General features: G+C 39.3%; 2 protein-coding genes across 3 annotated transcripts in view; one reads left to right on the top strand and one right to left on the bottom strand.

Annotated features, from left to right (window-relative positions):
- The window catches only part of mrtfbb (myocardin related transcription factor Bb), a 69061-nt gene that overhangs the window by 11418 nt on the left and 40080 nt on the right, over window positions 1-17563 (top strand). The gene's annotated exons all lie outside the window — the stretch shown is intronic.
- On the bottom strand, window positions 3492-17486 carry shisa9b (shisa family member 9b). Its single transcript, XM_074696876.1, has 4 exons — window positions 16639-17486; window positions 15087-15193; window positions 8120-8260; window positions 3492-6111 (listed from the first exon to the last, which is right to left on the bottom strand). Exons 1-4 carry the CDS (start codon window positions 17148-17150, stop codon window positions 5729-5731), a joined length of 1143 nt encoding a protein of 380 aa, XP_074552977.1. The 5' UTR covers window positions 17151-17486; the 3' UTR covers window positions 3492-5728.

The following is a 17563-nucleotide window of genomic DNA, read 5'->3' as shown; positions in this document are numbered from 1 at the left end:
TTCAGAAACTCTCAGATTCTGCTCCAAGCAGCTTCTCCTGCTTTTTGCAGCTGTGAAGTGATCAGGGGTGTGTTGTTCTGTCCGTGTTGGTCTGCTCTGGCTTGGAGTATAGATTTATTTGGAGCATTGCTTGTCCACCCAGGCCCAGTTGGTATCTATTCATGTGGAGGGAATTGTTCCCCTATCGCTCTTTTGAGTCATAAAGACGAGTGGGCAGGGCCTCTGAGTTTGTAGATCACAGTGTTGGTTCATTGTTAAGAGTGTGTAAAAAGGACAGATTACTATCAATCTTTGATACACTAAATGTCACTTGGGATCTGAACACTTTCATCTGTGTGCCACGGCAAAGATGGACCATGTAGAGGCCAGAGCTGAAGCCACTTGGGAAACCCACAAAGCTGACTATCCTTTTTCACACTCGTCTGCTTTTCTGCTCGTCTGCCGGCAATTCTGTCACTGTAAATTTCAGGGGGGACATCTCCACTGTGGAACAGAAGAGCTTTTCTGAGCATCCCCACTTGCGAGGATGTGAGGTTGAATAATTGCTTTGAAAAGTCTGTACCAACACCCTTAAGCTTCAGGTTGTGTAAATGTGAAACACCTCTTGTATCAGTGACCGTCCACTGCCTTCCGGTTGTCTTTTCTCCTTATGCTCAGGATGAAAACCAGGGGTATCTGTCAGCATGCAAATTCAAAATGCAAGTTTTAAACTTGTGCAGGTTTTTCAACATGACTATTTTTCATTTACCAGGACATGGCTGTGTCCCTCTGTCTGACTGAATTAGGTTATTGTGCTGATTTAATTTCCAGTGGGAACCACGCTGGTGGTAGGAAACATCATTTGCTAATTAACAAAAATGTCTCCTGGCGTTCATAAGAAAATGACAGTGCTCCCAGAGGCTTAAAAATCTAACTTTTGATAGAAATCATGTCTGTAAACAGGAGTCGTATCTGTCACAAGTGCAAAATATACTCAACTATCAAAGAGGTGTTGCAAACTGAAAGTTAAAGTGATCCAAATGTGCCTGTGGATGTGAGGTTTGATCTTTCAGTGAGGCTGTGAAAAGGACTTAGAATGCACCACAACATATTTCCTATACCAGAAAGAATTTGTGACATTAAACATCAGACTCCTCTCCATCAAGGACCGCCAAAGATGGACGTACGTTGTTGACTCTGACGTACAGTTCTACCTCTGGCCTCCAGTATTTGTGACAATTTTTTTTTGTTTTATCTTCAGATGGAGTCTACACTCAGCAGAATGTGATTACTCACATAAGCAGTCATGGCAGTAATGTACTTTGGCAGGCACATGGCTCTAACTTGACTCACAGTCTTACAGTCTTGGCACCCGACTTGAAAAGGCTGCATCAAGCTCCACTTGTTCCTGTGTCGGAGTTCTGATCAGAAAAGCCCCCGAAAATTAATTTAAGTACTGGACTGGACTGCACTCAGGCTAGTGCATCATTCATGTACATCTACAGGTTTTAGAGACACAAAGAGAACTGTGACATGTCTGTTCAATCATCACAAATACACTTACTAGTGAGATGTAACTCATCCAACCCCTTTTCAGAAATACTGATCCCTTCAAAGTCTGGACAGCATTTGGGAGCTCCAGATGTATGGCTGAGAGGATGGCACAGAGAAAGCAACCTGCTCAAACAACAAGCTAACATTAATACCAAGCTTGAGCAGAGCAGCGCCATGTGGACCACTGGCTGTGACTGTGGCAGCCTATGAGTCACTCCGAAACCAGCTGGGAGCCTGGGAGTTTTTCTCCAATGCCCACTTCCTTTTATAAGTAGCTGCTGGTGGCTGGGGGAGGGTTATTCTGGAGCGAAAGTGTTGTCGATGACAGAGAGCTGGAGCTGTTAAATCGAATAAACCCCCTTTGTAGCAAATGAAAACACTTACTGGAAGCAGAGCTCATTCACAAACCTCAGGCTCATGTTGCACATGATAACATACTTAAACACTCACCAGGGAGCAAAAGGAATTGATTGAAAGATAAACCAAATTACCAAATACCTCACACAAAATTAGTCCACATCTTTCAGTGGAGCCGCTTTAGGCCTCTTCCATGAGACCAAGACAACCACTTCAAGCTAAATACTTAGCCCGCAAGATAGCTTAACGCAGCCATATGAAGAACAAAATAACACAGGGCTTTGTAAAAGAGAGTTACTAAAAATACTTTCATGTTTACAGTATGATGACGTTTCAGTTCATACAGCTGGAACACACTAAAACAGACTGTCCAATCAACTGTAGTTTATGTAACAGAAGAGGTCTTTGGCTGCACCTAAGTGTGCTTTTATATTTTTATGATACCATCTGGTGTAGTGTTTGAGGGGGCAGCTAATAGAACCCGCCAGATTGAGCATTTAGTAAGGGAGAAAAAAAGAAACAGGATATAATAAGTACCCACGTTTCTTTTCTTTTGACGACTGACTCTTGTAGGAACTTCTAACTTGATTCGTAAATCCTAGATAATTTTTTTGCTGCAGACATTCAGGAACCTTTTCAACAGTTTGTTGTTTGTTTTTTGCAGTGCAGGTAAGACAAAGGCTGCTTTCATAATCACTTACTTTACAGGGACAGTGTCCATGAGGTCCCCTCCAGTTTAGAAAATACACTTCAAAGGCAATTGATAAGATACCTTAATCAGATTTTTTCTATGTACTCAGTAGTTATCAAAGTTTTTAAACCACATTGCAATTGTGTACTTCACTTTTGATGAAAATAAATGAACCCCTAAAAATGGAAACTAAATTTGATATGCAGACTCAGTAAAACTACAGGTTTACGTCCAAGATATTGTGTATTGAACAAAGACACGGGACATCACTGATCTAAAGCAAAAGATCATTGATGCCATTGCCATCTTTGATGACGCTATGCCACAGCAAATATGGCAAGAAATCGAGTACTGTCTTGATGTGCTTCGTGCAACTAATAATGCCCACATAGAGTTGTATTACCATAGATTATTAATGGCAGCTTAAATAAATTCTCCTTATTTTGTAACAATTTCCACATATTTTTCTGTTCATTTTCTTTTGTAATTTTTTTTAATTGTGAGGAAACTTTATGAACGCTCTCTACTAGCAGTAAGAACAGATTTGGCCAAAATGTAGTATGCAGCGCGTAAGCAAAAGCAAAATTTGCTGAATGCTGATATTTTACTGGTTTGGAAAGAGATGCAGCAGACACGTGCTGTTTCCCACAATCCACGGTGCTCATGTTCTCCGTCATCTTCTTGGTGGCACTCAGTTTTCAGGTGCATTACTGCATGATGGTGCATCTCCATCATGGAAATGTCCATATATTATACAGTCTATGGCAGTGACCCAGTGGGAGTGAATAATGAAGGTCCATAAGTTCAGCAAGAGTCAAGCTCATAGTTAATGGAAAAGTCTACATAAAACCAAAAGGAAGCCAAACGAAAATGCTTTATAAACCCCTTTCTTCCTACAGCACTACCACCATTTCAAAACAGTGAATGACAGCAATGAAAAATGAAACAGAGTAGTAGGTTTCACTGTAAATTTATATTATTAAATACAACTGAAATGGCTCAAAGACACTGGCAATGATTGAACAAAAAACACATATATGTCTGTTATTCTCCAGGATACCTTGAGGATATGAATAGTTAAGCACAGAGCTTTAGTAAAATATAATAAATAATAGTAACTTTATATTATATAAAGACTTTACAGAACTCATTAGATCAATCAGTGATTTAGATAACTGTTCTGGATGATTGCAGTCTTATTGGACTGTATAAAACATGAACCACAGTGGCTTTCATTTAAACATTCTTGCTGTATTTTCTGAAGTTAAAAAGCAAACAGATATGTCACACATTATGTCTTTAACTGGCAGTATTATAGCACATCTTTGTGTGTAAATTTATCTCAGTGTAATTTCAGTGTTCAGTACATTTGAGGGGGAAAACTTGCATTCACAAAACATTCACAACCACTGGTAGTCACCGTACAATACTATTTGCATAAAAAATGATACTGATTTTAAAAAGTGTTGATAATTAATGTTATATAATGGTGAAACTGTACACAAACAGTTCAGTGCACTAAATATTTATATGTTGGAAAATTGTGCATACACTGAGTATTAACAGATTGGGTTTAAAGAATGCATAATCCACCTTTAGAACTGTATTTCCCACATGTGTACAGGACAGAATCTGTTTTGGCCCCAGGGGGCGCTAAAGTCAACACACAAACAGTGCCTCAGAGGAAGCTTCAATTTGTGTTGTTTGTTTTGTTTGTTTTTCTTTGTGGCATGGAGACCACTGGCCCAGATGAATACATTTGCTCTCATTTATGAGCCACATGCCCACTAACATTTATGTTGCCTCATATTGGGCTGGAAAGTGACCAAGTTGACATTCGTTTGAATAGAAATCTTTCATTAATACTTACAATATAAGACATTTTAATCATTACTGAGCAGTTAAAAAAATGTGCAAAATGTGAGACACCATCTTCACACTTAAAATGACTTTTGAGGGCATCATGGATTACTATGAATATAACCAACCTCCACAGCAATACTGGGACTTCCTCTGCAGTCTATTCTATAACAATCAAACACATGCTGGTACTTATGAGAGGCACTATTACACCAATACATCACTGGTAAAACACTTTGCAGCTACACGTCATATAGAAATAGAATTATATGCATCAGTAGATTGTCTATTGGCAGTGACTTGGTTTGAATTTATTTAGGGAACTTTTATCTTTTTAAAAAGTGATCCAAGAGCCCCAGTAAAAATATTAAATATTATTAACATCATTAAATGGACTCATCTACTTTATATAATTTTTAAAAAAGAAGGAAAATGTCTGAATCTCTTTTGGTCAGTAACAGCCATTGCCATCAGTGATATCAGTGTACTTATTTAAACATCCTGAAGATTAAAGCTCCTCAAAGCAATTTTTATTTGCTTATAAAACAGTGAGAAAGTAAAAAGAATGACTTTTTGTACCTGAAAAGCAAAGAAGACCTATCCTCCATTTCCAAACCAGTGCTGTGGAGTAGGTGTCAGGAGAAGTAGTAACACAGTGGTGCAGAAACAGCCTTTGCTTACATTTTCTACAATATGTATTTGTCATTCGTGATACTTCTGAAGAGAAAAAAATCAAAAGTGTTTGGGGGGGAACACTTTGTCCACAGGTGGAGCCAGAAACAACACACACCTAAAGTTCTACACAGGAGCTTTAAGATATTTATTGACGTCAAATGACTGATTGTTCTTCTTTTGGTAAATATCTGAAAATAATACCTCTGGACGCTGCATTTCCAACATCTACTGTAGCAACGTAGCCGTGCCATATATCTTCAAACATTATCTCTACATCAGTTTAAACATAACGTAATAAATTCTTTAACTCAAACACTCTCTATAGAAATTGTATGCTTGAATGTTAAGGTCATTAATCAAGTTTATTTGAGTAACGTAACTTCTGTTATTTCTTTCATTTGTGTGGTTATATAAATACTGATGAAAACATGTCCATCACTTGTACCCCTGGGAGGTAAAGTGATGATACAGAGTCATTGTACAGCGGCCTCTACCTGTATGTAGCGTCCTTAATGCTGCCTTTGAATGCAGATGGTACAGTCCATGCTGCGTCAGCTAGCAGCTCCTTTTTCTCACGTGTAGATTCCTCATTCGTGATGATCTGACAATCTCTCATACTGTCACTTCAGTCTTGCTGTTGGTGACAAAGTATGGCTGTGGAGGCATGAAGCGGGTGGTTTGCAGCTCCTTCTCTATGATGCACAGTTTCTTTTGGCCGTAGCTCTGCCTGAGTCCCACTGCGTCCTTGCTATCCCAGGATCTCAACACTCCTGGGCTCACAGCTGTGCTAGAGCTGTAGCATAGAGACTGAGAGCTGCGGCTCCTGGAGCTTTTGTACTTGTGACCATTCGGCTTCCCGGACAGCTGTCTAGGTGGGCTGTAAGGGTTACTGGGCGCTGGCTCTAAATCCACGGCTTCCATAGGGAGGCTGCTTTTGCTCGACATCTCGATCATTGTTCGCCGGTTGCTGTAGAAGCTGTCGTTAGCTTTCTCCGCTAACAAATATACAGAGGAAGTCATAGTTATTTTTTTACCCCACATAAGTCATTACATCATATCCAGTGTACAGACCCTAAAACAGATTCCCCATAGACTGGAGGTCCCCCCCTGCCTTTGGGAAGTACAATAACAGGCCTATGCACAAATAAAAACAAAAACAAACAGCATAAAACACTTCATATAGCTAATCATTTAAAAGATTTCCTATTTGCACATTTTGCTGTTTTCTAAATTAGTCACGCCACTAACACCGTAATTATCCATGTATCATCAAGCAGTTCAAACAATCTTGGTTTTATGGTAGGATAAAAATTACCCCCCTTTTTGTTCTGATTTTTACAGTTATGGTTAAATTATTCAAATGTTAAAAATTTTTAATTCAAGAAAGCTCTTTATGACTCCACTATCAGCATTTTGCAGCCACTCAGGGGGTCCCAGCCCCACTTTGGAAATCACTGAATTAGACATAGCATGAAGGCAGACACACGTAATAGGCCCTGGGTGGTTTCTGCAGGTGCAGGGTTTCATCACAAGTTGCCCCCTCAGAAAGTTAAGGCTGGCATTTTGGAACCGTACTGTGTTGGCATACAGTTATACGGAAATCTAATATTGTTTACTAAATTGTGAAATTACCCATCAATATCTTTTCCTTTTTTGTTGTATTATTATCCGTTGTGTAAATTTACATTTGGCAGATCTTTTTAATATTATTTGGCGAAGGCAGCAGGGACTAATTATGACCAAGATGCTTTCCAGTAAAACATTGCAGAGTGTATCCTGTCTTTGAGCATTTCTCTTCTCATGATCATCTGCTGTACTTTACTCTTATGCTGCTGTCATGTGATTGTTTTTTGTCTCCAGTCAGCTGCAGACAATGCATAAAACAGTATAAGCCTAATGTTTTGGCCACTGATTCAGCCTGAGCACAGAAAACTTGAGTCTTTGATATTTCCTGCAAACCTTTCAGGCTTTTTTATAAATCAACCTTCAATGTGGTGATTGCATTGTGTACCAGGCTTTGTTCTTCTGGGGATCATAGTTAAAGTATTACTTTTCACATCAGCTCACTATTTATTTACAGTGTAGCTGCATCTTGTCTCATGGCAACACCTCATTAGTGTTTTGATTGTCCCTGATTAAATCTTCTCCCCAGTCTCATTAGCTAAGATTTGCTCTATTTTTAATTTTCGTAACGGTCAGCTTGTTTGACGGCACTGCAGTGGAAAACCTTTGTGGAGTTTTGTTGTGCTATTAGTCCGGTCTGTCAAACACAGCTAATTGAGACCGCTCGGATCTATAATAAGACTTTCACTGAGGAAAGCATCAAATAAGGATCCACATAGTTCTTTACTTTTTGCTCTGACTTTGTCAGATTTTTTTCTAAATAGCAAAATTTCAACAGCATTAAACCAATTATTTGCCACCATCCCTAAGGGAGACACTGTTTTCATAACTACTATTCATTTCTCCAGAAGATTCTGTCCATTCTAGTCATTTTCATTGGAATTAAACTTTTCATAAACAGCAGTTCTAGACACTATTTATTGTTTAATTTGTCGAGACATTAGCTGCAGACTCTCCTAAATTAGCCCATGAGAAGAACAACAAACTTGCCTCTATAAATAAACTTGCCGCTCCACTTTCTTTTGGCATTGATGGACTGATGATTAACTGACATGGATGTCTGTGAGCCAGAGATCTTATGGAGATTCAAAATAACTACAATTCTATTCATAGAAAATAGAAAAAGACAACGTAGAAGTACACAAAAGTGCTAGGGGAATAAAGTATTGCCAGTAGGCTGAAAATACTCTTGGCCAAATTGTCTTACATCTTTTTTTTTATGATGAACTGAGGGTTAGGTCTTTTGCCCCTTGGTTTAACCTAAACCTGATTTAATACACCAGTTGTGTTCAGAAAGAGTTCAATGTGACACGGATTAAAATAAACTGTCAAAGGACCACATCTTAACATTTTTATAGCTGGTAGTAAACATCTCCTTACCCACAGCCTTGAGTGTTGCATACTTGTTGAGATCCTTCACAGGCTTCAGTTGCTCATAAGGGCTGGTGATGGGTCCCACAGGTGGGTAAGGCTGCGCTATCAAAGTCGATGCTTGCACTAGGTTGTTCATCTGGTTGCTATCTATAGGAGGAAGAAAACAGGTGTGAGGCGTTATGATATGTCACCTTTAAAGATTGTTTTTTATTCATTCAATCTAAACTGGTTTATTACTTTTTAGCGGCTGTTGAATGCCAGGATCTAAATCAGCTTGGTGGTCTGTGAGTATGAAATCTTTGTGTCCCACTTTTTGGTGTCACTTTACTCTAAGGAGCCTTTTCTGGAGACCCAGCTGGGGATTCATGACTGTTTTTTGTAGCACTGTACTAATACTACAGTAGACATCTGCTAAATTAAAGGCTTCAGAGCAAATAGACTGGCTTCCTGCCCACTGGCATGACACAGCAAACAGATGTTCAGTGTCTCCTCCTCGGTTTGATTGGAGGACACGAGAGGACCTTGGCAATATGCAAACTGCAGTTTCTACTCGAGTGCTGTGAGTCAAGTACATCGTAATAATGAGATGTATATATGCTACCATTCATTTTGAGTTTGACCTGTCTTAGAATCATAAAGACAGTACAATCAACTTATCAATGCTTAAGAGGCTTAAGTCGAAAATCTTCTGAGAGTGACGAAGCCAGCAGCTCTTGGTCCAAACCGCGTCTGATAAAAACAGATCATCACTACAGAAAATAGGTTAATTGGGCTCATATTCCCCACTGGTCAGCAAGAAACTTTATTACTGTGCTAATTAATTTAGAAAGTCTCAAACCATCGATGCTGTCTCATGAAATGATGCAGAGGACAGCTTTGACGATGCTTTGGTGCTGTGATCAGATTACAGGGTGAGTCAAGGTAGCAAGAGTCATGCTGGGTTCCCTTTAAGATGAGCTCTTGTGTTTTAATGAAAGCCACATCAGAAACTGGAGATGTTAGAGGCAAAAAGCATTTCTAAATGCACAAATAACTTTCAACTCAAAGATGGATCTCATCAAAAACAATTCAGCCATATGTGTTTAACTGAGTTTTATGTAGCTGACCATACCATTTTTATTCTTTTAAACAACAAAACTGAGACAAGATCCAACAAGGTAACCAGATTTCTCTGCATTAACTCTGTGTCAGGTTCCTTTCCTGGCTTGTTGACCGGTTTCAGTTTCAAACATTTCATCTTAATTGGGCCATGCAAACATGCTCTCATTTAACAGTATCATGTTTAAGCTAAAAATCCAGTAAAACTATCTGCTTGCACACACTGGTAATTAATTGTATCTACCTTATTATCAGGCTGTGATAAATACTTGATTTTAAATGCGGTGACCCTTCTGAATGGTCACAGTAGTCACTGTGAGGTGTTTTTGACATTCTTCTCAAAGAGTCTTTGCCATTTATTGATCCATACAAAACACAGGTACAGACAACTAACTTTAGTGTTATGTGCAAATGCCCCTATGGTGACTGTGTAAGTGACAAAAACAGAAACAAAAAAAAAGTAAAATGGCTCATACATTTTGCTAGCATTAGAGCTAGTTTTGTAAATCATCTCTAAATCAATCACTTACTTCATCTGCTTTCATCAGAGTACCACACAAATTCTACTTCTTTAAGCTTATTTTGGATTAACTAGTCTACTCATTTGACAATAGAGACCTATTTCCTGTGCACCAAACATTAGAATAGTGTCCCTTTTTCCATATCCAATTCTTTGTTCAAGGAGACAGTCTTCTTAAACGCCATGAAAAATAGAAAAACTGAATAAAAATCAATTTCACTGAAAATACAAAATGCTTTGTCTAAAGTATTGTGAATGCCAATACTGTTTTGAGCTTCTTTAAAAAAATCAGTCTGGTTGTCTCAGATTTCCTCTATTTATAGCCTTAGATGAGAATAGATTTGAGGACATTGCTTTTGTTGAGATCCGGTGCAACATTGCTATTTTCAGGATGCCAAACTCAATTTAAACTGAAGTGCTGCTGTATGTTTCTTTTTTATCTTCCTCTTTAATGCCTCTCTGACTTTGTGATGACAGGGTGTCATTGCTGCTTTTACTGTTGTCAGAATCAACCTTTTTTCTTTTCTTTTTTTTTACATCAAAAGCCTGAAGAAAGTAGGCCACTGCTGGAGACTTGTAAGGTTAAAGACTCCACGGTTGTTGCCGGAAATAAGCAAGTTAACACTCCAGACACAGACACCTCCCTCGAACTCATAAAAGATTTAAGAGGGTATTTTGGGAGCCGTGTGCCCCCAAATAAATGGTACAAGGAGAAGGGCGCTTGTGTTTACAGACAGCCTACTTTCAAGGGAGCAATGAAAATGTCCCTTCCTTATGTCATTATTATGCTGTTTCTGTCATAGTTCGTAAAGTTTGTATAATTGATTTCTGTTGTATCAAGGGTTGGTCCAGATGGGGGGCCTGGAGTTTACTACCCTAAAACCCTCATGATTGGTTACTTGCCATGTCAGAAGGGTTTTTTAGATTTAGAGAAGGGCTGCATTGCCTTAACCCATATAAAACAGACTGAGGCAGAGTGGAAAGCCTTGGACCTGTAGCGTTTCTAGGTCATGTAATTATAAGATTTCTTCTTTGCTTGGTATGATTGTATCATGCTTTTGTGGATGCAATGGCAAAATGTGTTATAACCAGTGATTTTGGGCCCATGCTGTGGTTTCCACTACAGAGTGCTATGCGGTGCTGCCTGGGGGTCATAAGGTCACAAGATGTTCTTTTTATAAAAAGACATGGTTGGAGTTTCTGAATCCTTTAATAACATAATGATGTGATGCAGATGATGAAATATCAAAATTCTTTGCAATTTTACACTGAGGAACATTAATCTGAAATGACTGAACTATTTCCTCAGCCTGTCTCTCTGGAGTGCCCCTTTTATACCCAGAAATGTTACTAAGTTGTTGCAAATTAACCTAATTAGTTAGGAAATGTTCCTCCAAGTGATTCTTTCTTCTTTCTTTCTTTTTAAAACTTCTTATACTGCATTCATCAAAATCTTACAGAACATTTCACTTTTAGGGGGTTTGGGGTTGATTTAAGACCAAAACAACGACTCACACATCTCCAATGAGGTATTTTGACCTTTATGTGTTGTTGGTTTGTAGTTGTGTGCCCAAAAATCAGAGGCTTCAGCATTGAACCCAGTGTACATAATAGGGCAGGTGCATGCTGATAAACTGCACATTGACTTTGCATTTGCTGTCAGAGGTAATGCTACTGAAATACATTTCTATTTGGCAGTTAGGAAATGGTCCGTCATGCACCAGTGGAGTGTTGGCACTCAGCTCAGACTTAGTTCTCTCTGGCTGAACGCCTAGAGCAAAAAGAGGCCACACTTCACTACTGCCCCATGGGCACTGTCGACCGGCAGGACATGGACACAACCGCGCTGGTGGAACACAGCTCACAAAACCTGTATTATCAGTGTCTTGAGGAGAGTGAGAGCACATTGTCAAATTGAACAGATTTTTGTTATCTTTGACAGGCAATAGAGGAGTAAAAAGGGGCACCAATCACAGCTGTGTGCCACTAAAGCTGTTGTAAAGTCACACCTGCTACTTGGAGAGGACAAGTTCACTATAGATCCTTGGGTGAAAGAAGGAATCACCTCTTTAAACCTAGCACTGATTGCCGTCAAGAACACAATCATCCCCTAGCTGTGAGCAACCGAGTAACAACTCTCTCTGTATATTAAGTATATTGACCTCTATGTACCCTGAAGGTCAACAAAAAAGGTCACAAAAAATAAAATAAAATAATGTCTGAATTACATCTGATGAGTCTCAGATTCACTATAAACAGTGGGTTACACAGAGGTTTGACTCTGCCTTATCTAAGCCTGAAAAATCCTCCCATGTCCTTAAGGTAGAAGAAAACAACTCCAAACATGTTTATCTGCCAGATGGAGGTTGTTTCATCATTTTTGATGCATTTCAGGACGATGCAAAATCTCAGTGCTGATGGATTCAACAAGCAGGTTTTATACCCAAGTTGGTATTTCTGATGTGCAACTGACTGTTCTGTGCAGTGGCATGCTGAGGTCTTTGATATCCATCAGGTTGCTGCAGAAAAGGACCCAGGTGTTGTTAAAGCAGATTGTGTCGAGAGGTTTAGCTCCTAATAATGATTTCCATCCTGCATACACCAAAGCCTGCTGATGATGCATGAGCAATCAGTGCCCCTCTACTACAAATTTGAACCAGAACACCTCTTATATAGAATTGCAGCTTTTTGTACTTGTGTTACAGTAATGATGTCATGTTTGCTTATTTACTCAAGGAATAGGCCGGAAAACTGGGATTTAAAATCAGGACACAAGTCCCTTTGTGAGTTCACCAAAGCTTTTGTAATCAAAGAGTTTAAAACACAATACGTTGGCAGACGTGCTGTTTTCAAAAAGTTTTGTACTGACACTTCAACCCTTTGTTCTTCACTGGCTATTTTAGTCTCATCACAAATGTTGTTTTTAGACTGGAATAGAACTGAACAGATGTTCATTACAATTTGTGCAGGCACAAGGTAGCACAGGTACTTTGGAATGTACAGTATGTGTAACTCTTTTATCAGTGTTTTAAAATATGAACCAAGACACCAAAAAAAGGAAGACATGCACAAAAACAGTTGTACATTGTAAAAAAAAAAAGTTTCTTAAAAATGTACAGGAATGATATTCAAAAAATAGATGTACTAAGGATTTTGCATATCTATTGCATAGTATTGCTCTTCTGTTGCTCTATTTTTGCTGGTTGTTATTGCACCTTAACTTCTAAAAAAGATCCAAGTACTGATCTTGACATCAGGCTTAACAGCAAAACAAAAAAGTTTCATGTCAATTTCTTTTAATGAACTGAGAATCACTTGGAAGAGGGGAAGGTAGAGCAGAAAGTGTTCTGCTTTTAGAATGATTAATTGTTATCTTGTCAGCTCTGACATCTCTACTCAGCTGATTTAAGGGAACAAAAAAAATCTCAGCTCAAACGAAAAAAGATATCTGGCTCTCAGAATAGAACTGCTTTTAAATTTTGAAGGTAGATTGATATACTCCTTTATGGAGCTCTGTGCTTTTGTACCACATTTTGAAAACAGTTTGTGTTCTGATAATAAAATAGTTTATCTAGAGGAGTACAGGGGCCAGCAAGAGGTAGTGTGGGTCTCAGTCTGATTGACCACCTAAAACTCTGAACTTCTTGGCTATTTAACTTGATACTAACTAAGAAAATGTACTGATGTCAGTCTCAACTATTTGGATGATGGTGCAACAAGCTGCTTGAAGTTTTCTCAGAATTTTGGTGAAAACCTGTTCTTTTGTTGGTACTTGTAGCTGACAAAAAATAATGTGCCCTGGTGTTTTTAAACTAGTAAACTCAAGCCCACTATAAAAATAGTACCCCACAATTAAAAAAGTTGGGATGCAAGTGACATGTTGATAAAAACAAAATTCTCATGTCTACAAATTGTTCATACTCCATATCAGTAAAAGACTGGTGCAAAGACAGAAGATAAAATGTTGAAACTGAAACATTTTACTCCTTTAAGAAATAAATGTGCCATTTGCATTGTGTTTCCAAAATATTTAAAGCATTGTTTGTTATGCAATCTTGGAAGCTGACTTAAGAACTGAGTGATGTTAACAAGCACAGGTGGTTCAAGGAAAGGGCACTGTGTCCACGATTTCCAAAAAGAATGTCAAGTTTTGTATGTTGTCTTTGCATTATTTTAACTTTTATTATTTTCAAACCATCAAATTCATCTTTGTCTGCATTTAATAGCATCAAATATTTTCTGAAATTGGGGTTTTTGACAGCACTTCTGGAGCTACACAGTACGCAGGAGATAGCTTGCATTCTTTGTGTGTATATTTATATTGTAATTACAAATTGACAATTTTGTAAAAAGTTCGACCTAATCTCTCCTGATTGCATTCATCATAAAAGTATTATCCACAATTATGTGATTCACTAGTTTCAATCTAATTGCAGCCAAGGTATTTTCATTGAAGATGTTTTGATAAATTTGAGCGACTAAAGCGGGATAATTTTTCTAATAAAGGAATTGGAGAATGGCAGTCCTCTGCCGTATGTGCCAGGAACAGGCAGATTTTCATTGCATGCACAGATTACACCAGGTTTTCTCGCTAATTAGCAAACCTTCCTGACTAATCAGTGAATCACCTGCTGCTCTTTTCAGCCGAAATGAGAACACACAAACTTTCATGGCACGTGTTATTACTTGATATGAGTGTTTTTTTCCACTGTGACAGCTGAATCCAAACCCTCAGTCAAGGCTAAAAAAAAAAAGCTTTTTAGGGGAGAGTTAGCATGCATACTGAAAGAAAACAGACCCTGCTTTAAATTTATAAATGAGATGTCATTTGCTGTAATTACCCAGCCTGCAAAGAGGGAGACGGAGAGAGAAACATCTTCATTGACTGGAGGTGACAGCACACAGAGCAGGTTAGCATTTAAGGAACTCTTTCTTTCACTGCCTGTGTGTGTGTGGGTGTGCGCACAAGCTTGTGTTGATGAATGGGTAAATAGGAGTGTGATATAATGTGTGAGGTCTTACTACATAGGACACATTTGGCTCGGAAACAGAGCTCCAGGTTGTGTGTGGTAATTAGTGTGTACACTAAGTGACTGTTCAGGGCTTTACTAATTGCTTCACATGCTGGCAGGAGTGTGAATGAACGTTTTCCTTATGGTTTCCAACCTATGATAGGAAGGAAAACATCACAGCGCAGAGCCAGGGTTTGGTATTTGTTGAAACCAGTTTAAGTGTTGCGATTCCTTTTTGTGTGGTTCTGGTCTGGAACCAAATGAACAAACAAACTACTCGGTCATGTGATCACAGTGTAGGTGTGCCGCTAGGTGTTCTGTCAGCTGCTGTCACAGTACTTACGGAGGCTGTTGACTGTGACTCTGGTCTGAATGTTCTCATAGTGCTGGCCAAGTCCGATGTCATCTGAATGTTCCGAGGCAGGATGGCGGATGACATGAGCAAGAGCTCTAGAAACATAAAGAGCAGTCTCAGTCGAAAAACAGTGCAAAAGTTAGATTCATAATCTAGTCTCCCCCAAACTGATCAGGATGAAGTATAGGGAATCTTTTAGTTGCAGGAAGAACAAGGAGGACCCTGCTGCTTGTTCTGACTTTAAAGATGGAAACAAACGTTAAAATAATTTAAAAAATGAACATCTTTCCTCTAACTCTACAGAGTTTTCATATGGTGTAATATATTCATTACAAATGAACAGTGAAATCTCAAATACATTTTGATTTCTTCACGAATTGAATGTGTTTATCTTTCTTAAGCCAGAGGAAAACTTTTAGATGGTGAAAATCTGAACACGCAACAACAGGCTTTAAAACTCTGTATCAGAAACAAATGAGTGATGTCACTACAGACACTACATCCATGTTTTACTGTGCTGCAAGCAGCATTTGCAAGTGGTGCGCACACTTTAACCACTAAATCAAAGCTGTTCTTTCTTCTTCTTTTTTTTTTTTTTTTGTTAATTCACATCACTTATGAGTTCTACCAGGTGTTTTGTTGTCACCTCAACTGGAGTACCAAGACTGACAGCTGATTTCGCAAGCATCACTTATAGGGTGACATGAGATGTCATGACTCCGAAAAAGGAACAAAAAGAACATTTTTGCCAATCCCTGGTGACCATTGCACCACTGTGACGATCATCCAACAGTTGTGCCTGCTGTCGGGCGCAACAGCTGCAGAAGATGAGAAAATTACAGTACTTACCGAAAGTGAGTCAAGTCAAATCACACCAATCAAAACCATGCTGTGAAGTATCTGCTCTTTGCATGATGATTAAAGCCACTTAGGGGATACTTCATGTTAAGTACAGGCTTGAAAGGGGAGTCAAAAGGGTATCACACCTTGATGTGCTCAGTTAATTTAAGAGAAAGCCTAAATCCGACTGCTTGTGTTTTTGTATTTGAAGTGGAGCTGACCCTGTGTCTTCTGAAAATGGTTGGACGTTCACAGCCAAATCCAAACTTAAAACTTGCCATCATGGCCCGAAGAAAATCAATTTAAAGTAAAGGTGCACACATGCATGACAATGGTCACATTACCACCTGCAGTTTGCATTTACTATTAAAATTATTATTAATTTTAATAGTAATTAATTACTATTAAACCAAAGTTAAAAAGCAGTGCAATCAAGTCTTTCAAACTGAGAAGTGAGATCAAACCGGAAGAGTCTGATAAGAACCAAATTCCATTATGATTTCAGTTTGATTTTGAATATGAAATATTAGTGTAGCTTAAAGTCTTTGTCTTGACTTGTTGCTCTGTAAATTGTGAGGAAATGTATGACTTTTAGAGTTGTATAAGGATCAGTTAAATAAGGATAAGTTTTTAAGATATTTGCCAATGGAGGCTAAAATAAATAGGAACAAAAACTGGGATAGATTAAGTCAGAACCAACCTCGGCATGTCATCTTGCTGTGGACGGTGCGTCTTTTCCAAACCGAGCTTGGTGAAAATTCCAATCAGTGCCATAATACCCACGACCCCACAGATGACATAAACAATGAGGTTGGTTTTATCCTTCGCGGTTTCCAGCGCCGGGTCCACTTTCGGCGGGGGTCTCCCGGTCATCATCCACGGTGGGGTGTCGTAGTTCTTACAGGTGGTCTGATCCAGCCGGGAGCTTTTGAACGCGCAGCAGAACCTGAAGCCACAGGTGCCGCAGCAGTATCGATAACTGCCCGTCCTACACACGAACGGCTGGTCCCACTGACCCATCACGTCGTAGTAGCCGCGACACTTCTCCTCTACATGCGGGCTCTCTGTGGAGACGCTCTCCACTTCCTTGGAGTCGTTAAACCCGCTAACAAACATGAAGTCGTCGACGGTCCGACCCTGCTCCCCCTCTGCATCGCAAACTACAACTTTCACCAGAAAGTAACCGAGCAGCAGCTCATTCACCCGCATCATTTCTCACTTTTTATCCCTCTTGACGCCACGATAAGCTCTCATGCGCCCTGACGCATCTTCCAAGGAGAAGAGACACAGCCATGCGTAAATTCAACAAGGATGATTCCAACTTCCATGCGTATAGGTGCCGTGCGTCCCTGGACTTCTCCCTCCTTCAATTAGATGTTTATCATATAGACTAGCAGCACAGTTTTTCTTTCAGAGAGCTGTGCACCTGAACAAACATGGGGTTGGCTTCAGCGGAGTGATTCACCTGACTGTGATGAAGGGCGTCAGACACCTCTGAGGCTGCTTGTCTCCACAGAGCTGGTCACAGACACGGAGAGTGAGAGACAACACAAGACGATAGCCAATGAGTAGGGGATTTAGGGGGAGAGAGCCAATAATAGTGTGTGTGTGTGTGTGTGTGTGTG

This window comes from Halichoeres trimaculatus, unplaced genomic scaffold (genome assembly GCF_033239565.1).
Source record: "Halichoeres trimaculatus isolate MK-OKI-2021-1 unplaced genomic scaffold, fHalTri1.1 fHalTri1_scaffold_20, whole genome shotgun sequence".
In the NCBI taxonomy this organism is placed as follows: domain Eukaryota; kingdom Metazoa; phylum Chordata; class Actinopteri; order Labriformes; family Labridae; genus Halichoeres; species Halichoeres trimaculatus.
This window is presented reverse-complemented; position numbering and strand designations above follow the sequence as displayed.